Source organism: Cibotium barometz, chromosome 14 (genome assembly GCF_041138505.1).
Source record: "Cibotium barometz isolate CiBa-2024 chromosome 14, ASM4113850v1, whole genome shotgun sequence".
In the NCBI taxonomy this organism is placed as follows: domain Eukaryota; kingdom Viridiplantae; phylum Streptophyta; class Polypodiopsida; order Cyatheales; family Cibotiaceae; genus Cibotium; species Cibotium barometz.
Genome location: NC_141059.1, coordinates 39,597,159 through 39,622,234, shown reverse-complemented (window position 1 = coordinate 39,622,234; position 25,076 = coordinate 39,597,159). Strand labels below are relative to the sequence as shown.

General features: G+C 40.7%; 2 protein-coding genes across 5 annotated transcripts; both read left to right on the top strand.

Moving 5' to 3' along the window:
• Window positions 1–9,039: 9,039 nt before the first annotated feature.
• Window positions 9,040–16,264, top strand: LOC147632011 (scarecrow-like protein 14). Of its 4 annotated transcripts, none has more exons than XR_015267411.1 (4): window positions 9,040–9,620; window positions 9,768–11,824; window positions 12,118–12,205; window positions 16,055–16,264. XR_015267411.1 is itself a non-coding variant. In XM_086808590.1 (2 exons), the coding sequence occupies exon 2, from the start codon at window positions 9,865–9,867 to the stop codon at window positions 11,812–11,814; it is 1,950 nt and encodes a 649-aa protein (XP_086664716.1). In that variant the 5' UTR covers window positions 9,040–9,620; window positions 9,768–9,864; the 3' UTR covers window positions 11,815–11,886. The 4 variants fall into 4 exon arrangements, 2 of the variants coding, with proteins under 2 accessions (XP_086664716.1, XP_086664717.1); XR_015267410.1 differs by having other exon boundaries at window positions 12,103–12,205; XM_086808590.1 differs by lacking the exons at window positions 12,118–12,205; window positions 16,055–16,264 and having other exon boundaries at window positions 9,768–11,886.
• LOC147632012 (uncharacterized) lies at window positions 12,307–15,626 on the top strand. The gene is made up of 4 exons (XM_086808589.1): window positions 12,307–14,178; window positions 14,312–14,657; window positions 14,758–14,919; window positions 15,015–15,626. Exons 1-4 carry the CDS (start codon window positions 12,656–12,658, stop codon window positions 15,252–15,254), a joined length of 2,271 nt encoding a protein of 756 aa, XP_086664715.1. The 5' UTR covers window positions 12,307–12,655; the 3' UTR covers window positions 15,255–15,626.
• Window positions 16,265–25,076: the final 8,812 nt, after the last annotated feature.

Sequence of the window (25,076 nt, the reverse complement as noted above, 5' to 3'; positions counted from 1 at the left end):
GCTACATGATGGAGATAATGTGTTTGAAGTGATTGGCTACTTTTGGTGCATTGATTGCCTACATATTTCAAATGATAGGCAACCATTCGATGGCTTTTCATGCCACCAATGCAAAGAAATACCTAGAATTGGTGGCTTTAGAATGTGAGTCTACAGAGAAAAAGAGAGGGAATAGGGATACATGTGTTGGAATAAGGCTAGATTATCTCATAAAAGTTGAGCTTAGGGAGACAACTGTGGTAGCAAAGAAGAAAGCAAGAGACCTTTCAATGAGACTATGGTGGGAACAATCTCATATTGCGATTCTTTCTGTTAGATTTCAAAGTCTAAGAGAAGCCAGGATAGAGTCCCTCAATTGAAAGGATGTAAGTTGATTTTGTAACAATATATTTGAAGCCCATAGACTCAAAAAATTTGGTGTTAAGACTGCCTTATGGGAATTTCTACCAAGATGTTGCTAAAAACATACTAAGGTCAAATGCTGGACAAAGATATAGTGAAAACACAAAGGCAATATTTGAGGTTGGAAGGATGTGGAGAGGCCCAAGGCTACATAAATTCTTGAGCTCTAACCTTAATGGCCATTCTCTATCCTCAACAAAGCGTGGGTAGAGACATGCCATTCAATTTATACCAGGCATACATGGCTACATCTTTGATGCAATCGTTGAAATTTACCAAAAGGAGAAAGGAAAGTATGGAATCATGCTAAAGATTCCCTTCATCTTAGTGGAATATGAGACTGCCATTAAGAAGAGAATAAGGTAATCATTGAGATTTCAATAAACTTGAAACCATTCTCTTCTTTGAAATCCAAAAGGACTTTCTAGACTCTTGTGTTTAATTGTTTTGGCTATAGGTGGAATCCAAAGGGTGACACTCTTTGTGGGATTTGATGGACATGATGCAGATGATCATGAGAGTTTAAGTTCCTGTATGATCAAATTTGGGGAGGGACAAAGTGGTTATGAGAAAATTGTTGATGCATTTGAGAATTGTGTTGTTCGCGAGCATGCAAGAGTTCTTGTTGCCAACCCTCTACGTGAAGCGCTACCGCACTTGGTTCTAGTAGTTCACAGTACATGCAATCATTTTGATGCATTGTTTTTCTGCAAGCAGTGGGTTGCCATTTCTAGATTATGGAATGAGAAGCTAAGGCCTACAATTGGTCCAATTATTGGGAATGCATTTGATGGCGATAGTCAATGACAAAGGCTGATGCTTTCTGATTATGTGGATAAATTTGGTGATCGATTGGAAGGGATGGACTTTGTACACAACGGGAAAAATCTATTCGTCTTTGATGACAACCCAAGCATCAATTAGCTATTGTGATGTGTGGATCACCTTGACTCATGTGATCATTGTGTATGATGTTTTTTTTGTTGACAAGCATATGCTAAGGCAGGGAGATATCAAGCAGATGCCCTTTGTTCTATTGGATCACTAGTAGATGATATGGTATCGGTGACCTTGAATGGTCTTAGCAAGGAATACAATCAGTTTCAGACCTCCATTAGAGTATGAGAGAACTTGCTTGATTCAGGAACTGATTACTCTCCTCATCCGTGAGAGAGGAGATAAATATTGGGAGAGATTTATCCTCCAGAAATTCACATGATCAGGCCTCCTACTCAGATACAGGTAGAGGTAGAGGCACATCATCCATCTAGAGGGCACAGGTGGTCGATTTGGAAATCAAAACGTGAAGCAAGAACAACAAGAAGAAGAAAATCACTCATATAGGTGGAAAAGGCCACTCTAGAGGCAAGGAGTGTTAGAGAGGCCGAGGTAGTTGGAAAAGAAATAAAAAATACAAATAGACTGGAGTTCTATTATTATGGAAAACCAGCAAAGGAGTGCAAATATCATGGAGTGCTATTACTACGGCAATAAGGTGATGAGAAGTGAGCATATATTTGTAGTCTAGCACATACTTAGTTCCACCATAGGAGATGTGTCACAATCAAGAAATATTTGCTGGTATGTGGATTTTAGCACCTCTAACCACATGATCAATCATGGTGAGTGGTTTAGAGATATGAAAACAATGGAAAAATCAGGGTATGTGGAAACAAGTGTGATGATACTATGCACCCCATTGCATATGTTAGTAAAGTGTCATCATCTATGTAGGATAGAAAGATGAAGGAGCTGGTAAATGTTCTTCATGTTCCTAATATTACAAAAAAAAAGACAAGGAAAAATATTCTCAAAACACAACAAAGTCTTATGTGAATCATGTTTGCAAGGTTGTAAAGCGTCTTTGCTTTTCCTCTCAAAATGTAATAGTAAATGAAGTTGAACAACCAACAACATGGTGAGTGTCTCACAAAAAAAAAAGTTGGCTTTTCTCACTTTTGCTATAAGAAAGGGTCAATGAACAACTCTTTAAATAACATTTTTTTCCCCTAAGATCATTATTTGGGTGTTAGGAGAGTGAGAGAATGTCATGCACACCTATAAAGTGTTCTCATTTCGAAAACTCTTCATTTAGTGAGTGACATGCATGCCTAAAGTAGCTTAATCTGAGAGATGATTTTTTGCTATGGCATACCTTAGGTTCACACTCCAATGTTTTATGTTATTATATGTCCCAAAATAAGGTGTAATTTGTGCATAATCCACCTTGAGAAGTAGCCCTTGAGTGACATGGAAGAGAAAAAGGAGGATGTTAAAGTTCAAGTTAAGAAAAAAAGTTTAAACTAAGATGAAAATTGTCTTGCACTAAAGATTCAAAATGGTCATAAGAATAGGGGATCCTAATTTTGTTTGTAATTTTTCAATTAATTTTCATGGAAGAAGACACTCAATAATCAAATGAAAAATAGCCTTTGAGGGACGTGGAAGATCAAGTGAAAGATGGCAAAGTTCAAACTAAGGTGAATTCTCTATTATACCAATGATTTAAACTGGCCATATGAATAGGGGGACCTAATTCTTGTCTTCGTTTTTCAATTAATTCATATCATACACTATAATCAAAGGAAAAGCTATAGTTTTTTTGCACACACACACCCATATATACCTACACCCTACATAGTTTACAATGTGCCAATGTGCATGGTGGTAGGTCAAAGAGGACATAAATACTCAAAGTGCAAAATTTAAATTTTCAAACCCACAAGGGGGAGAGAGAATTTAACATGGGTTAAATTTGAGGTGAGTGAGAGGGCAAGTGAGGTCTAATCAAGTTTTGGTGATGGTTAACTAAGGGCCAATGGGCTAAAGAGAGGGATGAGAGCACTAATGAGTAGGTTAGAGAGCCACAATAATGAGGGGTAAATGCAAGGCTACGTAGTATGTAGTAGTGTTAGAAACTTAAAAATCTAAAAAAGGAGAAGTCAAGGGTTTTGATGTGTAAATATTTGATATAAAAAATTTACACGTCAACTCAATCTCGATTCTTAGTTTTTTTTCAAAGTAATGGCTATTTAAATTAAGAAGTAATGGCTTTACCTTTACCTTTCTAACTGGCAGTAATACCTGATCTCCCACATGCATACTAGATCAATTTTTGTCAGAATTTCTCTTCTTGTAAGAGCACTATAACCAACTCATCAAACATAAGGGAATTGGGATTACCCTTCATCCTCATGAGCCAAAGTGTGTATGCATAGCCATGGTATGAATCTGGTAAAGCTGTGTGAATAGTAGACACCAATGAACTTTCCAAATAGGCCTCATCAATACATGCAAGTTTCTCTCTAAGATCTTTGATATTTATATGCTCAAACTAATTGCTTACACAAGTAGACCACTCGTGACTTGCTACACACCTAGTAAAGCACAATAATCACACCCTAAGCCTTGTGTTTGGCCTTAATTTGATTGGCCTGGCTCCATCTACAAGTGGAATTATGTGTTGGCAAACTTCCAAAGGGGCTCCCTTTAGGCTTGAATAGCTCCAAGTAAACATATCTCTGTATTCCTTGAGTAGCTCCATAAATTCTCCTCTTTGGGGTGCAAATCTATTGGGGTCCAAAACTTGACTTGCCTAAGTGATAGCTTTCAACTTATGCCATTGGTGTGGCTAGGTTGGTGAGATTATAGGTGACATGCTGCCAATGGTTTATAGGCTGTGTGATAGCCACTTTGGTAGTTATGGCATAGTTATAGCACTAGCTCATGTAGAGTTCACACTATGGACCCCAACCTTTGTATGTTATAGTAGGAGAGTACATTCCCTTATAGTATGTACTCTTATCTCTTTATATTTTAGTTATAGAGAATAAAAGAAAATTCAGCCATCCATATCTCTTGTGTGTGTATTTGCTTTACAAGGAGCTCAAACTCATCCTCTCCCTTGCTTCTTATCATGCTATCAAAGTTCCAGTTTGTGTGAAGGGCTCACGAAATAAGAAAAGGAAGTGGTACATGGGTAAGGGTAACTTCATCTCTTTCCCTTTGATTTGGAAGGTAGCTAAGGCAAGAGCAGCAATAAGGTGTATTGTCACATCTTGAGTCACCCTTTGCGAGATGAAGAAAAGGTACATTATTGTGTAGAATTAGTCCATAGGATCCTAGTGATTTCAAAATGTAGATTCAAGGCCATTTCGAGCCCCGTTTTGTCTCTACAAGTTCTCTGTATCACTCTATGAAAGTGTCAATTTTGACTATGTATGTTCAATTTCCAGTGCAAAGTTGTGGCAAAAGTTTGGTTGTAGGACAATCTATGTAGAGAATTTGAGATTTGTAAGTTATTGGTGGATGTATATTTATGTGACTCATTCACATATAGTTAAAGTATAATAGGTTTAAAATACCGATGTGTTGGAGATTGCAGGTTTGGTGCAATGTAAAAGCTTTTATAAGAATTGTTTTGTAAGTTGCTATAGGTAATCATGTTAGACAATGTATCACAACTTATGAGCGAGAAGCTAGAAAATAACGATTTCCATGCTTAGAAATTCATGATGACCAATTTCCTTATGGAAAAGGATATTAGGAGTTCATCACATGTGATGAAAAGGAACCAGAGATTGTTGAAGAAAATCCCACAACATAACAAGTTCCCCCATAACAAGTACATGCATAATAAAAGTGGTTTTTTAATGTTAGTGTGATAGACTCTATAATTATGCACATACACGATGCATAAACACCTAAGGGGACTTGAGACACCTTGGTGTACAAACACCACTCAAGCTCGAAAGAAGTCGCTAAAGTAGGAGTTACATAATGTGATAGAGGGAAATTGAATATCAATGATTACTTAGTGAAGGCTAAAGGGCTTGTAGATGCCCTTACTTCTATTGGATCACCAGTAGATAATATGGTATCGATGACCTTGAACGGTCGTATAGCAAGGAATACAATCAGTTTTAGACCTCCATTGGAGTTTGAGAGAACTTTCCTGATTTAGGAACTGATTGCTCTTCTCATCCGTGTTGAGGAGATGAATATTGGGAGAGATTTATCTCCAGGAATTCACACAAGCAGGCCTTCTACTCAAGTACAAGTAGAGGTAGAGACACGAGTAGGCCTCCTACTCAAGTACAAGTAGAGGTAGAGACAAATCATCCATCTAGAGGACTCGGGGTGGTCGATTTGGAAATCAAAACATACAGCAATAACAACAACAAGAAAATGACTCATATAGGTGGAAGAGGCCACTCTAGAGGCAAGGAGAGTTAGAGAGGTTGAGGTAGTTGGCAAATAAATACAAAACACAAATATCATGGAGTGCTATTATTATGGCAAACTAAGGCACATTGCAAAGGAGTGCAAATAGCATGGAGTGCTAGCTATTACTACTACGGCAATAAGATGATGTGACGGAAGTGAGTAGATATTTGTAATGCAGCACATACTCAGTTCCACCATAGGAGATGTGCCAGAATCAAGAGATATTTGTTTGGTATATGGAGTCTAGTGCCTCTAACCATATGTTCAGTCATGTGGTGATGAGTAGTTTAGAGATATGAAAAAAATAGAAAAATCAGGGTATGGGGAAATAGGTGTGATGATACTATGCACCCCATTGCATATGTTAGTAAAGTGTTATTATCTACGTAGGATGGAAAGATGAAGGAACCCATTGAATGTTCTTCATGTTCCTAATGTTACAAAAAACGACAAGGAAAAATATTCTTAGAACACAACAAAGTCTTATGTAAAGCATGTTTGCAAGGTTGTAAAGGGTCCTTACTTTTCCTCTCAAAATGTAATAGTAAGGAAGTTGGACAACCAACAACATGGTGAGTGTCTCACAAAAAAAATAATGTTGGCTTCTCTCACTTTTGCTATAAGAAAGGTTCAATGAACAACTCTTTAAAGAATATTTTTTCCCCCTAAGCTCATTGTTTGGGTGTTAGAAGTGAGAGAATGTCATGCACACCTATAAAGTGTTCTCATTTCGAAAACTCTTCATTTAGTGAATGGCATGCATACCTAAAGTAGTTCAATTTGAGAGAGGTTTTTTTGCTATGGCATGGCTTAAGTTCACACTACAATGTTTTATGTTATTATATGTCCCATGATAAGGTGTAATTTGTGCATAATCCACCTTGAGAAGTAGCCCTCAAGTGACATGGAAGAGAAAAAGGAGGATGTTAAAGTTCAAGATAAGAAAAAAAGTTCAAACTAAGATGAAATTTGTAAGATTCAAAATGCTCATAGGAATAGGGGATGCTAATTTTGTTTATATTTTTTCAATTAATTTTCATGGAAGAAGACACTCAATAATCAAATGAAAAATGGCCTTTGAGGGATGTGGAAAATCAAGTGAAAGATGACAAAGTTCAAACAAGGTAAATTCTCTATTGTACCAATAATTTAAAATGGCCATATGAATAGGGGGACCTAATTCTTGTCTCTATTTTTCAATTAATTCATATCATACACTATAATAAAAGGAAAAGCTATAGGTTTTTTGCATGAAAAAATTTAAGCATTTTTAGAAAGAAATCGCCCCTTCCTCATTTGAAGCATTTGAAACATTGTGGGATGATCCCCTTTTTCTCTCTCCTTGATTGTTTTCTCTTGCTCATAGAATTCTCTTTTTGTGTACATGCAAGTATGTGTCCATTGAAGGGGATAATTTGGGTCTCTCTCTCTCTCTCTCACACATGCACACACACACGCGCACACACACACGCACGCATGCACGCACATTGAAGGGGATAATTTGGGTATTCTCTTTTTCTTTCATGGGAAAGCATAGGGCTCATGGGGGGAGCTTATTCATGAAAACAACAGTAAGGTTTTGACCATATCATAAGTGAATAGACATGTGAGAACAACACACACACACACGCACGCACGCACGCACGCACGCATGCACGCACACACACACACACACACACACACACACACACACACACACACCCATATATACCTACACCCTACATAGTTTACAATGTGCCAATATGCACGGTGGTTGGTCAAAGAGGACATATATACTGCAAGTGCAAAAGTTAAATTTTCAAACCCACAAGGGGGGATAGATTTCAACATGGGTTAAATTTGAGGTAAGTGAGAGAGTAAGCGGGGTATAATCAAGTTTTGGTGATGGTTAAGTAAGGGCTAATGAGCTAAAGAGAGGGATGATGAATGTTTACTGATGGTGACTAAAGGGATGAGAGCACTTATAGGATTAAGGGAGGGCTGATGGAGTAGGTTAGAGAGCCACAATAATGAGGGGTAAATGCAAGGCTATGTAGTATGTAGTAGTGTTAGAAACTTAAAAATCTAAAAAGTATAGGGTTTTGATGTGCAAATATTTGATATAAAAAATTTACACATCAACCCAATCTCGATTGTTAATTTCAAGGACAACCTTGGTTTTGAGTAGTTAAAAATACACCAAAGGATACAGGTAAATGTGAGGTGTTAAATGAGAGTTAATGAGCTTATTAAATGTATGTTTGGTCACTCCTACATTTTTTTTTCAACAAAGAGGCTTTTTATATTAAGAACTTAGGCATTAGAAGTTGGTGGGATGTATGGGACAATGCTTGCAACTCCGGATGTATAATGTAGAGCTAGAGCTCATTGGTGAGACAGGATCAGTCTATGGTGTCACTCTGACTATTGGTTACTATCTATTAGAGACCTGCCTCTACCCAAAGCCTTCCAGTGGAGCTCGCAGTCCTGAAAGCATTGGTATTTCCTTTGGTAAACTGTGGAACAAGAAGGCTTGGCTAATTATGTACAAAACCATTTGGACCCATTGTTAGGACATGGAATGGACTGTGTTTGGGATGGAAAAATCAGATGATGTGGGTACTGTGCTTAAATAGGTTGGACTTTGTCTTTAATAGTTCTCCTACTCAGCACATCTGGCTGAAAGACCAATTGGTGAAAGGTTCATCCAGAGGCAAAGAAGAGGAAGGCTGACAGTGCGATCAGGGCAATGCAGGACCTCATGATGTTGAGAGAGATAGTTGTTACCAAGAACACCGTTTTGGTGAAAGCTCTCTATTTTGTGTCACTCCTACATTTAAAAATACACTAAAGGATGCATGTAAGTGAGAGAGATGAGGTGCTAAATGAGGAGAGTTAATGAGCTTATTAAATGTATGCTTGGTCACTCCTACATTTAAAAAATGAGGACTTGAGAGTTGAGGTGCTAAATGAGTAGAGTTAATGAGCTTATTAAATGAGGAGAGTTGAGGTGCTAAATGAGGAGAGTTAATGAGCTTATTAAATGCATGTTTGGTCACAAAAAAATAACATTTTTCTTAACCAATCAAAATAAAGAGAGACTTTCACCTTCAAATCTACATATCAATTGGTTTTACAAGTAAAAAATACAATTTCAAGGCCAATACAAAATTCAACAATTTAAAAAATAACAATTCTCTTAATCAATCTAAATAAAGAGAGACTTTCACCTTCAAAGGTTTTTCTTCATTGGTTTAATAAGTAAAATATTCTAAAATCTTCATCATTAATTTCAAGGACAATACGAAATTCAACAATTTACAATTTTCTTAATGAATCAAAATAATCACCTTCAAAGGTTTTTCTTCATTGGTTTAATAAGTAAAATATTCTAAAATCTTCACCATTAATTTCCAGGCCAACACAAAATTCAAGCAATTTTTTTCCTGCCGCGTTGTTTTAAAGGCAAGGTTTATTTCTCATTTCCTGTGTACGTACATCTGTTACTTTGTCTTGTTCTTTATACCCTCTGCTCGTGGCCTGTCTGCTCTGCTGATTCTTTAGGGTTTCCGCCATCGCTGTCCTGCACAGAATCCTACTTTGGTTTTATAGCCATCGCCAGAATCATTTTTTCCCCTGTAGTCTGGCCATCATCGGCATCGTCTCTGTGCCATGGCCGCTAGGGTTTCGTGAGTTCTTTTGCTTGCTTTTTCTTAGCAGAGTCTCTAGTTCTTCTTCAGGGTTTAGGCATCGATATCATCGTTGTGCCGTACAGATACCACAGCTAGGGTTTCTGTAAATTTCTTGCTCTGCCGTGCATACATCAGTGCCAGGCTTTCTGCTACTTGTCGCATCTTCTTTTCTCTGGAGGCGCTACAGAGATATGTGACGGGAGTTTTCCGCTTCTTAGACCCTCACCGCGCTTAGAAGTCGCTTGAACGGTGGCTTCTTTTACGCGGAAGAATAACACAACCGGACCAAGGACAAAGTCACAGCCATTAAATCAATTGCAGGTAGGCAAAGCGATGTTTTTTACCACTGCCTTTAGCTTCGGATTCAAATGTATGCTTTTTCTTTTGGAGCTTCATTTCCTTTTCCAAGTAGAATTTTTTGAGATTTGAGGTTCACGCCTTTTCTGATTGGAAATTTTGAGATTTTAGGGCTTCAAATGCAGGTTTTTGCTGGTTTTGCTTGGGAATCCCTACAGATATGCCCATGAGGGCCATTTTCTATTGAGTTGTGACTATCACAAAATCGATGGAATACAGAGGCTCACAGCATGCACTTGGTGAAGCCAGTAGTGGGTTCCAAAGCACCGCCATTTCTGCAGTTTTGCAAGAGATTTTGCAACAAACACAGCCAGAGATTGAAGCTAGAAATCGTAACTTACGCTTGCATTTGAGTCCCTCCCACACTGGTGAATTCCAGCCTCTGCCCCATGATGATATGGTGGATCCTGCCCTGCTGTATATGTCTAAAATTCTTGCAGAAGATGATGAAACGACTAACAATCACCCTTTTCTTAGCCCTGTTGAGTTTATGGCCTACCAGGCAAAGGCAACTGAAGTGGCAGCTCTCTTGAAGGAAGACTCTCCGGCCCTGGCTCTGAAAATTGAAGGCGGGAGCCCCGCTTCTCCAGATGATGGCAGCATGACTTCCCCTTCAGATGACTCCTGTTTGGATTCACCAGGCAGATTCAGCTTAAGTTACCTGGAGCCAGACTCGCCTTTCTCCATTAGTAGTGTTTCTGAGGCATCCAGGAATGAGCTACTTCTGACCAGCTTACGAGGGCCAGTTACTCAGGTAATGCTCAACATTCCGCAGGTCCACTTACACGAAGTTAGCTCACCGGAAAGTATGGGAAATGGTCAATTACTCAGAGCAGGAAGTCAAGATGACATTGGAGTGAGGTCACATGGCCATCGGGCGCAGAAGCCTCAGAAGACAGGAAAGGTCTTGAAGCCAAGGAAGGATAGTTCATTGATGCGGAAGAAAAGCAGTGGGAAAGTTAGATCTGGCAAAGATGGAGATCAAGAATTTGTGGACATCAATGATCTGTTGCTCCAATGTGCACAGGCAGTAGGAGTAAACAACACAAAAAGGGCTGTTGAAACACTGAACAAGGTGAGGCAGCATGCCTCTCCCCATGGAAATGGTGCAGAACGTCTTGCATATTATTTTGCTGAAGCCATGATTGCCCGATTCTCGGGTACAGGATGGCCATTGTACCTGGGGCTTCTTGATCGACGCCCTTCGCCAGCTGAGATTTTGAAAGCTACTTTCTTGTACATGGCATCTTGTCCTTTTGTCAAAGCTTATCATTACTTCATAAATCAGACTATTATCAATGTTGCCAAGGGAGCATCCAAATTGAATATCTTGGAGCTTCAGGTGGATGGTTTTCAATACCCCTCCCTCTTTAAGGCTCTTGCTGACCGGCCAGGAGGTCCGCCTCAGGTGCATCTAATAGGGCTTGGCTTTCCTCACTACTCAATGTTGCCAGCCCAGACTGATGTTGTTTTAGAAGGAGTTCAGAAAACAGGGCGACAGCTAGCAGATTATGCTGCCTCTTGTGGAGTGCCGTTTCAATACACAGCATGGGCTGGCATTCGTGAAGATCTGTGTATGCAGGATTTTGTCAGCCCATATAGGAATCCAGATGAGGTGTTGGTGGTTCTATCTACATCATTGCTGCGCTATGTCATGGATGATAGGTTGGATTCTCATGTGGTAAGGTCTAAGCTTTTGAAGCAAGGGCGAGACATCAATCCCAATGTTTATGTACAGGGGATAGTAACTGGTTCATACAGCACTCCCTTCTTTACAAGGCGCTTCAGGGAAGCACTTTTCCACTTTGAGAGTGTGTTTGACATGCTTGACACATTCATTGATAGAGAAAAGACTGACCGCTTGGTTTTTGAGAGTGAGATTTTGGGAAAGGCCATATTGAATATAGTTGCCTGTGAGGGGACAGAAGTAGTGGAGCGGATAGACAAATACAAACACTGGCAAGCTGCAACCGAGGAAGTCGGTTTCCAGCAGTTGCCGCTGGATGAAGTTATAAAAAACAATGTGCAGGTCATGCTGAAAACCTGGCATAAAGAATACACAGTTGCTGAAGACAGTCAGTATTTGTTAATGGGCTGGAAGGGCCGGATGTTGCATGCCATGTCTACATGGAAGGCGTCTGCTGAAGAGGGTTTTTGAAATCTGATAGGTAAACTTACAGGGCTATTTTACATCATGTATACATAATAATATTTGTTTTTTAGAACTCTACCATGAATCTGCCTCTGCACACACACACACACACACACACACACACACACACACACATACATGCATGCATGTATGTATGTATGTAGAGAGAGAGAGAGAGAGAGAGAGAGAGAGAGAGAGAGAGAGAGAGAGATTTCATTTGTGTGGGTGAGTTATGTGTGTGTGTGTGGGGCTGATGCTGACGCTGATGAAAAGCTGTGTAACCTTGTGTGGAAGCGGAATGATTACCAGCAACCACCTGGGTCGGTGCAACAAATAGTGATTCAGCATGTATCCCTGTACCACAGCATACCACAGTAAAGGCGACCGTACAGTTAAGCAAGGTTGCATCCGTACGTACGTACGTACGGATCGATCCGTACCGTACGGAACGTACGTACGGATCCGTACAGTACGTTTATTAAAAAAAAAAAAACCCTTTTTGACCTTCGCCGTGCGATTTTGGCCTTGTTTTGGAATTTCGCCTGTTTCGCCCAGCGCTCTGTTTCGCTCCGTCTCTGCACACTGTGCACAGGTAATTCACACGCTCTCTCGCTCATGGCCTTGGTCCCTCATGATGCATCTCGTACTGTACTCTCTCTCTCTCTCTCTCTCTCTCTCTCTCTCTGCCAATGTACTACTGTCTACATGATTAATCTCGTCTCTCTCTCACTCCCTCCCGAGTCCGGGGTCCCTCTCCCTCCCTCTCTCTCTCTCTCTCTCTCTTTCCTCCTTTGGAGTATGCTCTACGCTCTCCCTCTCTCTCTCTCTCTCTTTCTTCCTTTGGAGTATGTACTCTGCTCTAAGCTCTCTCTCTCTCTTTGTTTGTGTCACAGAGCTTCCAGGATCCAATATGCCGAAGCCATGCAACCCCTACTGGCAGGAGCACACGAATGTCATCCGTGTTATTAATACGCCGACCCAAGCTGGTTCTGGCATGCGTAGATGGCAATGCAAGTATTGCAACTTCGAGCTCACGAGCACAATTTCTCGTGTCGTGATACACTTGACAGGTATTGGCACCACCGGCAATTGTGGTGGGTGCAAGCAGGTGCCGCAGGATATCAGAGACAAGCTCATTGCTGAGAATTCATCAACAGCAAAGGGTTCAAAGAAGGTAAGGGGCAGCCAGCACACTCAAGATGCACTTCATGATGCGCTTGTGGGGGAGATGGGTGATTCTTCCACACAGGATAGCCAGTCTACAGGGGGCAGAAAGAGGGCCCGTGTCATGCAGGAGGGTGATGAGGATGATGATGCACATGTGCTGAGACAGAGTACTTTGCCTTCACGTGTGTCATCTCTTTCGTGGGTGAAAGAGAGACAAAAAGTGGCTGAGATGGAGATTGCAAGCACTCTTGTGGAGTGCAACATCTCCTTCAATGTACTGAGAACTGATCAATGGAAGAGAATGGTGAGGGCCATAGCAGAGGTTGGCCACACAGACTCGTGGTCTGGGGTGGAGTATAACAAAATGCGTACCACGATGCTTGAAGAGCAGAAAGCCTTGATAGACAAGGCATTGGTACCTGTCAAGGCAGGATGGCAGTCTTTTGGGTGCACCATCATATCTGATGGCTGGAGTGATATGCGTAGACGACACATTATCAATATTTTGGTGTCCTCATGTCTTGGCACATACTTCTTGCGGGCTGTGGATGCAAGAAAGGCAGGAGAATCCATCAGTGCTGAGTTTATTTATCACCACATCAGACAGGCAATTTTGGATGTTGGGCCAGAGAATGTGGTCCAAGTGGTGACAGACAATGCTTCAAATTGCAAGCGTATGGGTGAATTGGTCGAGGCAGAGTTTCCTCGCATTGCTTGGACTCCTTGTGCTGCACATTGCTTGGACCTGCTGATGGAGGATATTGGAAAGTTGCCATGGGTGCAACCTAATGTTGCAGATGCCATGAAGATTACTACATTTTTCCGAAAAAAACATCAGGCTTTGGCCATCTTCAGGAGCCATAGTGCACTTGATATGGTGCGACCCTCGAAGACCAGGTTTTCTTATATGTTCTTGGTCTTGCAGAGGCTTTTTAGATTGCGGGACCCACTACTACAGACTGTGGTGGACCCGAAATGGAGGTTTATGCACCATGCACAGACAGAGGCCACTAGATACATTCAGCGAAAAGTGCTTGACCAGGCCTTTTGGACAGAGGTACAGAGCTTGACGGTGGCATTGCAGCCTATCCATGTCCTCCTCCGAATCACAGATATGGAGGGCTCTACTCTTGGACTGGTCTATCATCTCTTCATGGAGATGAAGCGCCATATTGCCACCTGTACGACATTGACGGAGTCTCAGTGAGTGTACACTTGGATATTGTTCTTGGTTGATTATATTAATATTAAATAATATGCACATTGCAACAATGAACAATATGTTTAAAGTTATATTATATAATGACTGTTGGAATGTTGGCTTGTCAATTTGTAGCCGTGGTGACATCCTGGCTATTGTAGAGCGGCGATGGACATTTATGAGCCGTCCCATTCATGGGATGGCTGCATTGCTTCATCCCTTCTACAAGAAGCCAGAGCTGTTTAGTGAGAGCACTCTGCTCACGCAGAAAGACCAGTACATCAACATAATGTATGACGAGGATGAGCAACTTGAGGTTGATGCAGAGATGGTGAGTTTTATGAACAATCTAGGACCATCCTTTGCTAGAGCGGTGGTTTTGAGAGAGGAGGCGACGAAATTTCCTCTCACGTGGTGGCAGAGCTATGGAAGACAAGGTCTTCCAAAGCTGACTCATCTTGCTCTCCGAATCCTCTCGCAGGTACTCTTGACGCTTTCACAATTGCATCCATCTTTAAAGTTTGATTCATTAAGGGTTTTGAGTTTTGACTCCGAAATCGTATCGTGATTCGTGATCGTAGGATTGTTCTGCTGGTGCTTGTGAGCGCAATTGGAGTGCCTACTCCTTGGTTCACACGAAGATCCGCAATCGACTTAGTACCGCTCAGCTGGAGCGATTAGTGTATTGCCGAGCTAACATGAAGCTCGTGCGAGATTATCATGCTTTGGGGGCACCCAAGCAGGTATATTTAAGTTTTAACTGTCGTACGTCTTTTGACACATTTCAATATAAGTCATTTCTTGTGGTTCTGACTTGTCGGATTTTGCTTTTCCACAGGCAAATCCGACCCATGTGAAGATGGTGCCAACCTCTACTGAGGGCGACGTGGAGCAGCGTGTCAGAGACGAGCAGGCAGATATTATACAACTCCTTCATAGAGAGTTGGAGAGCATCGATCGTCGTGTCACAAGGTCACGCGCACGGGCTTTGGCGATACCTTTGCGTGAGGAGGCTGCAGATTCAGAGAGCGCTAGACGGAGGAGCATTCGTCGGGGGAAGCTGCCTGTTCGTACGTAGCGGACTCGGGCGAATGAGGCTGTCACTCTCATTCATACTCAGAGTGAGCCAGGAGATGATGATGTAGCACATGGATCTCATGATACATCTTTCACATCATCACATGTGCCCGTGATGGTAGAGCCTGAGTATGACGACGAGGGCAATGTCTTGACAGATGGGGACTTGCTCTCTTCTGGTGCATCGTCATCATCATCATCTGATGAGGAGTTTTGACTCTTAGATCATGTTTCATTGTGGAGTCTAGACTCTGGACTAGCCCTTATGGGCCTTTTGAGGACATTTCTATGATGTAGTGTTGCAGCTTGCTATGTAGTATGTGCATTGTATTCAGTTTGTTTTGAATCTTGATGCATTTGCAGCCTTTTGACATGGATGAGAGTCGAGACTTTTGTTGTGTGCACTGTGAACATTGATTCATCAGTTTATATAGAGCTAACTTCTAAGAGTGGTGATTGGTGATTGAAGATTGATCTCTGTCATTTGATTGAAAAATGGTTTTGGTATCTGATGTTTGATTTCTGAAGTAACAAGTTTTACAACATGCGGCAAGGGTTTTGTGATTACTAATCAAATGCGTATTAGCAAAGACCTTATTAGATTGTCTTGTAGGTCTCTCTCACAATTTAAAATGTATTTGGATCTTTTTATGTTTATTTTGATATGAAATGCCATATAGATTGATATTTTTTACAATGGTATGTATTTTTACGTACACAAAAATTTTATCTGTACGGAACAACGTACAAATACGTACCGTACATTACGTACAGTACGTACACATCAACCTTGCAGTTAAGGAGGAAGAGGACAGTGTTGGACACCCACAAGTAGCAGGATCAACTACTACTGAGGTGATCTATGTTCAGACCACCCAAACAGTTGCCAGTGCTTCAGGGAAGTACCAGGCCTTGCATGACTGTTTTCAGAAGATTTTCTTTTGGTTAAGTAGCTATGACTACTTGTGTCTTCACACTATTCCTTGGATTTTATCCATGTGTATCTTCACACTATTCCTTGGATTTTATCCATGTGTCTGTTGTGCCTGAATGCAAGAGCTCCAGCACTGCGTTGCATGCTTGGCATACTTTGGCTCTGGCCCTTCCTGGTATACATATTTTAAGGGGCCAATGCGGGCCGTCACTCTTCAGGTCAGTTATACAATCTTCAGTTTCCAACCGGTGAATCTATGCAGGGTTTCTTAATGAAGGCCAAGGGTATTCATGACCAGTTATTGGCAATGAATGCTGCTTTAACCTCTTCCCAGCTTGCAGCACTGATCCTTACAAAGCTTCCTCTTGAGTATGATATGGTTGCCAGAGCCCTAAGATCCCAGATCTCCAAGGACAAGCTTGATTTTGGAAATTTGAGTTCTCTTCTTTTGGAAGAAGAGATGGTTCTTATCTCTCAAGACAAGGTACGAAATCATTCTATTCGTTCCGGTGATCAGGCTCTTGCGAGTGTCAACACTAAGAAGAAAGTCCGATCCCGTTGTTTCTCTTGTGGTAAGAAAGGTCATTTGTCCAGGGACTGTCTCCAAAAGAAGGACAAATCCTTGAAGCGAAAGACAAGCTTCCTAAAAAGAGCAAGGATTCAGAAAGGGATTCAGATACTGATTCTAATTCTGGGGATACTTCTTCGGCCACGGTGGCTAAGGCAGTTCCCACCAATGAGGCTTTCTAGTCTTTTTGACTCCTTCCACGTGCTCCAGCTAGAGAGGGCTTGTGGAAGGGAGGAGGGTTGATCGCAACTCACATTTGTTGAAATGTGGTAGGTAAGGCAGGTTCTATGGTACCGGGGCTATGGATGTGCACTATCCAAAGCTTGGTTTAGCAGGAGCTATTGGCTGAAATGTGTCTCCAGCTGATTGTTCGTGGTTACAAGACATGGGATCATGGACGAAGCTTCTTCTTCGACTCATAATTCTATATCTACTTTGGTGATTTCTTTGTTGATCATGGTGGTCTACAGTTTTTGGGAACTCAGGTTGATTGATGCTCACTCTGATGTGATTCCAGTATTCGCGGTGCTGGACGGTCCATGGTTGCATCTTCAGCAACTCACTTCTTCATTTTTGTGTTCACTGTGAGCTGCAGAGAGGGTGCTAGAAATGTGCATCTCTAAAGTGAATGGCCTCTTTATTGGATAAGTGTTTCACATTTATTCTATTGGGAGTCGGCCACTTCTATGGGAAAGTATATAGTCATGCATTAATCACCATTGTAATCTGTCATTTTGCATTAATCAAAGGTTGCTTTGTCTATCAATTCTTCTTCTTCTTCTTCTTCTTCTTCTTCTCTCTCTCTCTCTCTCTCTCTCTCTCTCTCTCTCTCTCTCTCTCATGTATGCTCCCGCGTGTGCTAATTCTGACAGATATATGGACGTAGAGCTAATAACGGGCGAGTAATGGGCCAGGGTAATTTTTTCCTTTTTCCAAGCGCATATACACTCTTATAAGTGTGTGTAAGTGACCTTATCATGTCACTGTGCTTGTACTTCACTCATTCTCATCAATCTACTTGATTTTTGTGCTTCTATTTATGTCTCTTTGATTGTTGTATATACATTATTTATGCACGCTTGTGCGTGGCGTTGCTATTTTACCACACGTGTGCTAGAAGAATTTCGGTTATTTTATACTTTGTGAACAAGCTTTAGTGTTTGAGTTATTTTTGTAAAAGTGGAAAAGTAAAGTCTTATTTTGTACACAACTGCTCAATTTTGAATGAAATTGTCGCAGGGTATTATCGTTATGTTTGGCTTACGTCACTATAAATGACAATGTGCCATATACGTTCAGGAAGGCTCTCTCACAAGAGAAGTTTGAAGTTTTCACTTTAAGCTTATTTCCATCTGGGGATTGATTAGCCACATGATCCCTATGCATGTTCACCTCATCACTACTACAAGGGGGGATTTATAGCCATTTATATCATAGTGATGTGTGGACATAGGCTAATATGGGGAGCTGAGAGTATGTAAGCTCAATGTGTAGACAACCACACAATGCTCTCAATGAAGTAGAAAGTATGCTGACCAAAACTTTGGTGAACTTATGGATAAAGGAACGTCGGCTTTTGTAGCTTCTTTGAAAGGTAAGATGTTGTAACAATAGCAGGGAATCTCTATTTCATTCCCAGGTTTACATGTGTTAGTGTGGTCATTACATATGGTTCTTGCATCATTGTATTGAATGCTTACAATCAACTCTATTCTGAATGTTCGTCCACTGTCATGTTATTTGTAGGGAGGGGTAAGCGGCTCTCAAATTTTGAATATCCACTCCTTATGCATTTTTGCTACACAACACAAGAGCTAAATGAAGAGTATGGACTCATCTTGGAAGGCAAGCTTCCCAAGCAGCTGAGCAATGATGACATTCTTGAGAGTGAATGGTTGGTTGTGTTCAATGCCAGTAATAGGAAACGTAGTAAAATCCTCCTTAGCATGCTTCATCCATAGTTTGTGGATGAGTGTCAACTTCTCTACCACAAAGTGTACCAAGGAACACTCCCAAAAAATGAATTAACAGCCAAATTTGTAAAGGGGGTTGCATATGAAAAGTGCTAGGCAGGCAAAGATGATGTCGAAGGCCATAAAATTGTGTGGGCCATATTTGGTGAGAGTGTCTTCAAGATAGTGCAGGGCCAGTCTAGTGGTCTTGACACGAAGTTGGATAACTAGAGGAAAGCCAATGGGCCATTTGTTGCTCACTCAGCTGGCAGGCTTAGCAAGGCAGAGGAAGAGATTTGAGGTGCCATGTCAGGTGGCATTTTAGATGGTAGACCATGATTCATAGAGGTTTTTGGTAAGCATTTGGCCTAGTAGAAGCCATGCTTGCAAAAGCAAAGAGTAGGATAGCTCTCAAGGAAGAAGCATCTAGGACATTGAAGAGTATGAATGCAAGAGAGATGCATTGCTGTGACTAGAAGGAGGTTCAAAGACTACTGCAATGTTTCTTGTTGACCTAGAGACCTTGCTTAACTGCAGGCAGCCCTAGAACCAAACATGATTGAGTTCAATATGAAAGAAGGACAAATCTAGTTTTGTAAAAGGGGCCTCAGCTTTTGAAGGGTTGACCCTAATAGCCTTGGACCCAAGAAAGACGATCTTGAATGACTAGAGGTAAGTTAAAAACTTTTTCGCATAAGATTTTGCCTAATAGTGCCACCAAGTGCTGTAGAGCACTTTAAAAAGAACTAAAATATGGTTTAGGGAGTTACTGAAAAGCACTTTAAAGTGCTTTTTGGGTTATGAAAAGCAGTTAAAATAGCTTTGTGGGTAATACAAAGCATTTGAAAATGTTTTTTGTGTATTGCAAGTCACTTTCAAAGCATTTGAAGTGCTTTTTGGATGATGCAAAGCAGTTTAAATGCTTTATGGATTTATAATTGCTTTCTGGGTGCTCCAAAGTACATCTAGAGCACTTGGAGAGCTTTGTCCTTAAAAGTGTTGGAAAGCACTTCTTGAAGATACTTTTGGAAAGCACTTTCTGAAAGTGCTTAACTACAGTACTTTAAGTGATTTCTTAAAGCACTTGAAGTACTTTAGTAGAGTACTTTAGAAAGAACTTTAAAGTTCTTTGTGAAACCACTTTCAAGTTCTTGAAAGTGCTTTCGGAAACCACCTATGTAATGCTCTCCAAAAGCACTTCCAAGTGCTTATACTGCTTTATGAAATCACTTTTTCGAAGTGTTTCCTAAAAGCTTTTTTCAAGTGCTTGCAATGATTTTGGAAAGCCTTTTCTCAGAGTGCTTTTCAAAAGTACTTTTAAGTGCTTTGGAAAGCACTTTCTGAAAGTGCTTTTGCATACCACTTTCAAGTGCTTTCCAACATCCAAAAAGATTTTCAAAGTGATTTCCAACACTTTTAAGTAGAAAATAACTCACGTTCTTTTCTAAAAAGCACTTTTGTCTGACCATGGTTTCTACTTGATATGGCAATGTAGAAAAATCATGAAGTTGTTATCGCTGAATCAGCACATATCAATAGCTATTGCCGATTTACAGAGGCATTGGTTAAACAAATGAAACTTGGCGAGTGTTTCACCATTGTCATGACACCCCCTAATCCAAAGCCGTGTGAGTTCACTATTTGGATGGAGGGGGGCTGTGTTGCCTGCGGCCTACCTTCAGGGGTAGAGGATGTGGTAGGTGTCTACATGCTTGCATGTAGACACAAATACCACCACTTTGCTTTGCTAGTGTGTGCAAAGATGTGTGAGGGGTGGCTGGAGTCAGAGGATCCTGGATATTGCAAGGCAGTGAGTGTCCATTCAGCCATCTATGACAAGTAAGTATGGTTCTTTAACTACACTCTTAAGGTTATATTGTATCTTATCTAGAGAATATCTAATTCTTACCTGTGAATGTAGGTCATAAAGCATCTTGTGTGAAGCAGAATTTTACAGATTTGGAGAATGATGAATTTAAGTCAGGTGTGGATAAGGCTGTAGGGCAGTATGCCTATGATAACCCAGCCAATGCCAATTGTACACGTGGAGAGGTTGAGAAGGTATTTGAGAGTACTGCTCATGGTAAGCAGTCTTAAAGTCTAGGGCTTGCAAAAAACTTTGGCACCATCTACTACTTGCGCATTGTTCCTTTCTGCAAAAACTACCTCTACTATGTACACCCAGTGTTGAAATGAATAGTCCATGAAGTTTTGTTTGTTGTCTATTCTTGTTTGTTTATAGTTCTACACCATTTCTTGTAGCCCCCAACCATTTGAATCTTGTTGTGTAGAGCTTTTACATTGTTTGTTGCAAAGTTAAAACCACTACTTTTATGTACACCTTTGCGTTTGAATGATTAAAAAAAAAAGTTTTGTGCATCTGTTGTCTATTCTTGTTTGTTATAGCATGTGTAAACAAGAACAAAAGAGCAATTTTCTCCCCAAAATTCATTGATACAGGAAAGGCTTTCTTTCAATTTTCTACTCGACCTTAATGTAGCCAATTGAGTCTAAGTACATTTAGAGCAAGGGAAGACAAGTTGTCTGAGTCGTTTCCTCACCTAGGTGTGTGAAGTCACTTGCCTACACATCAAATCTAAGGTTATGATTCGGTCTTCTCCATACAAGGAGGTTTCCAATCTGGAGCTTGAAGATGAAGAACCTTGTGGTTGTTGAAATGGATGTCGATGTGAAGGGAACGACATGGATTGTGTTGATGTTGAGGCTCTTTCCTTGCGATATTCAAAGCGGCTTGCTACTGCTGCTGGTCAGCACTTTTGATGTGGAGGATCTTTCCTTGCGACATTCAAATGCTTGCTCTGCTGGTCCAACACATTTGATGTGGAGGCAGTGTTTATGGAGTGTAAAAGTGTGCTCCCCAAAATTCATTAATATAGGCAAGGCTTTCTTTAAATTTTTTACTCAACCTTAATGTAGCCAATTAAGTCTAAGTACATTTAGAGCAAGGGAAGACAAGTTGTCTAAGTTGTTTCTTCACCTAGGTCTGTGAAGTCACCTGCCTACACATCAAATCTAGGGTTATGAGGTGGTCTTCTCCATACAAGGAGGTTTCCAATATGGAGCTTGAAGATGAAGAACCTTGTGGTTGGTGAAGTGGATGTCGATGTGAAGGAAACCGCATTGGATTGTGTTGATGTTGAGGCTCTTTCCTTGCGGCATTTAAATGCCTGCTGCTAGTCCAACGCATTTGATGTGGTGTAAAAGTGCAGGGTTAGGATTTTTTACCACTGCTGAGGCAGTGTTTGTGGAGTGTAAAAGTGTAGGGTTATGATTTTTTAACACTGAGACACTTCTCGTGGTTCAGTCAATTCCACATTAAGCCGCTATCATCCACATCCGTCCAAGAATGATATGTTCTTTTAAAGTTCCTACTACAAGCATGACCAAAAAGCTACCAACCAAGTGCTCAAAGGAGAGTAGACTGTGACTAGCACTCGTATCAAGCATAGCATTATAGAATACTTTACCATAGGGGCTAGGTAATTCAATGGGTGTTTTGAGAGGTGGAATGTGATCGTCCTTGTTGTCCATTACCTCTCTAACATAATCTTGTGTAGCAAGTCTAAGGTTTACTTCTCGATGTTGTTGAAGCTTTTCCCATCTTTCCTTACCTCCTCTTGGGCTTGGATATTCTTTTTAGCGGCCCTTTCCTTGGCGGCTTGTCTGTCCTCACATGAGAAGCACATAAGGATTCTTTAGTAAGGGTCCATAGTATTTCTTGTTAAGATTCATGATATCTCCTACACATAGCTGTGGAGATTGAGGTTTATCTAATAACCTACTAATGACACATGATTAAGCTAATCTAAGGTAGATGGTGTACACTCATGATGATGAGTATGTGCAATAGACTCAAGCACAATTAGGTTATAAGATTAAGACTTGTACTCATTAAAGAGGCTTGAGATGTGTGCAAGTGCTATATTTGCATTGCTTGAAATGGCCCCCTTTTATATGAGGAGGTATACCCTTGGGCTTGTACATCAATGTTGGATAATTCTCTTTGCTCATGTGGCTACATGTTGGACTTTGATTTTATTTGGCTTACTTAACTCACACTCTAACTCTTCCTTATGCTCTTTGGCACCACATTTCTCAATACCCCCCCTTGGTGCCAAATCTTTAGATGCGAGTTTTATAACACATTTTCATCCCCCCTCATTTTTAACTTGTCTAGGTAACTCAGAGGATCTTTGGCTTAGTTACTCTTAGCTCAGAGATTATTTTAGAGATGGTTGGGTTGATTTTCACTCCCCTACGATGCTAATTTGCCTACTCTCTGGTGGTCAAGTGTTTTACTTGTTGGATAGTTTAGCATTGAGTACCATGGGGATGGTGTGTTGTACCACCTCCGATGGAATTCCTTTCATGTCATGGTATGTCCATGCAAAGAAATCCCTAAACTCCTCAAGGAGAGCAACGAGCTTAACCTTTTCTTCCTTGTTGGGTGAGGTCTTTAGCAATGTAGAGTGGCTTAAAATCTTCACTAGATTTTGCCAAGTCTACCTCCTTCACTTTAGTAGGTCCATCATAGACTCCACTCTCATAGGTCCTCGTTTTTCATTAACTGATGATCAATACCTATAAACTTTTGATGAACGTCTACAACACCAATGTATTATAGCCATTGGGCCATGTTTGTTCTTTCTTGCAACCTCCTGTGCATGTTTATCTTATAATGCTTTCATTTGTTTTATTTCTTCAGTGTTATTTTGCTTTGGTGAGAAGCTTCTTCATTTGACTCTATTTTTGTTTCACTTCTCTCAATTTTCCTTGGTTCAGTTTCACTCACTCGTGTTTACTTTGGTTCTATTTCTGTCTCATTTCCATACTCTCACCCAAAGGTCTAGGAGTTGTACAAATCAGAGTCTTCTTCCCATGTGGATTCAAGCTTACTATACTCTCTAATTTCCTCATTGTAAGAGTACATGGCACTCATCATTCGCCTACAATGGCATAACTTTGGGAAGTTCCTCGCCATCTTGTGTTACCCATGTTGATCCTCACCTTCCCCAAGTGCATATGGTGGCCATTATTTGAATCCAATTTGAATCATCACCTTCACCTATGACCTTCAATTGGGATGATTTGTGGCTCATATGAGTGCCCTTCTTACATGTGAAGCAATATTGTAATGGAATGGAATTGATGGTGGTATCCGATAGTATGTACATGTCCAATCACAAGGTCTACTCCAAGGATTAAATCATCAAATTGCAAATAGACATGGTTCCTTACCTAATCATGGACCATTTTAGCTTCACGCATAAATAGTCTTCCTAGGATCATCTCATGAGAGTTGGGTTGTTTGGAGAAATCCGTCATGATGAAGGATACTTCACTTGTTGATGTTTCAACACCCTGATCCTAAGATCTCGTAACATCTCAAACCTATTATTTTATCTGCCATCTTGACAACAATGTTAGACACTTCAAGACAAGGTTTACCCATCTTTTCCCAACACTTCTTGGTGATTATACTCACTCCCGCACCACCATCTAGGACTCCCATTCCTATGATTCCCTTGGGAGTGATGACGAAGAGGGTTGCATTAGTCTCATCACTCTTAAGTATCATACCAATTTGTTTAATGGTATTTTGACGAAGAGGGTTGCATTAGTCTCATCACTCTTAAGTATCATCCCAATTTGTTTAATGGCATTTTGACGATAGACTTGGTGTTTTCCTCATCCATTTGAGGCTCTAGGGGGTAGTCTCATAAGAAGGATGTCATTTATGCATATCTGCGCGCGAAGGGCAGTAGCCCAACATTAAGTTCCCCATTAAAAAATAGATTTCTTTCTTCTATGGCCTCTCTTCTTTTTAGCTCCTACCTATTGAAGTAGCCTGGTTTTCTATTTTCTTTTCCACAACAGGTGTGTTTTGAGTCATAAGTCTTGTTATTACATTCACACGTGGGTTTAGGGTTTCTCAAAACGGATCTCTGAGTTTGACCACCCACCCCAATCATATTGAGAGGTGTGATGGTAAGACCATTCTCTTGATTTGCAACTACAACTTTCATTGGGAAATCTTTGATCGAATGATATATGCCACAACGATTACAAGTTGCAGGTGGCATGCTAGAAGCTGCAGCTTGGGTGACTAGTTGGTTCTGATGGGACACTCAGAAACTCGGTGTGATCCCTAACAATGATAGCATTGAAGAGGCATCCACTTGATAGTAGAGTTATTGATGTCTCAACCTTTCCTACCCTGGCTAGCTGCTGGTATACTGGTTTGACTCCACCTCTTGCAAACAACAATGACTTCATAATAGTCTGGATAAAGCTTTGTTGAGTCCTCAGCGACATGTGATGCACTGTCCAAGTCAACCTTGTATTTTG

Bases quoted from the DNA above. Each gene is read 5' to 3' on its own strand.
- LOC147632012 (XM_086808589.1), top strand. From the start codon at position 12,656: ATGTACTCTGCTCTAAGCTCTCTCTCTCTCTTTGTTTGTGTCACAGAG. The intron at 14,179-14,311 runs GTGAGTGTACAC...GTCAATTTGTAG, and splicing joins ACGACATTGACGGAGTCTCA to CCGTGGTGACATCCTGGCTA. The intron at 14,920-15,014 runs GTATATTTAAGT...GCTTTTCCACAG, and splicing joins CTTTGGGGGCACCCAAGCAG to GCAAATCCGACCCATGTGAA.
- LOC147632011 (XM_086808590.1), top strand. From the start codon at position 9,865: ATGGAATACAGAGGCTCACAGCATGCACTTGGTGAAGCCAGTAGTGGG.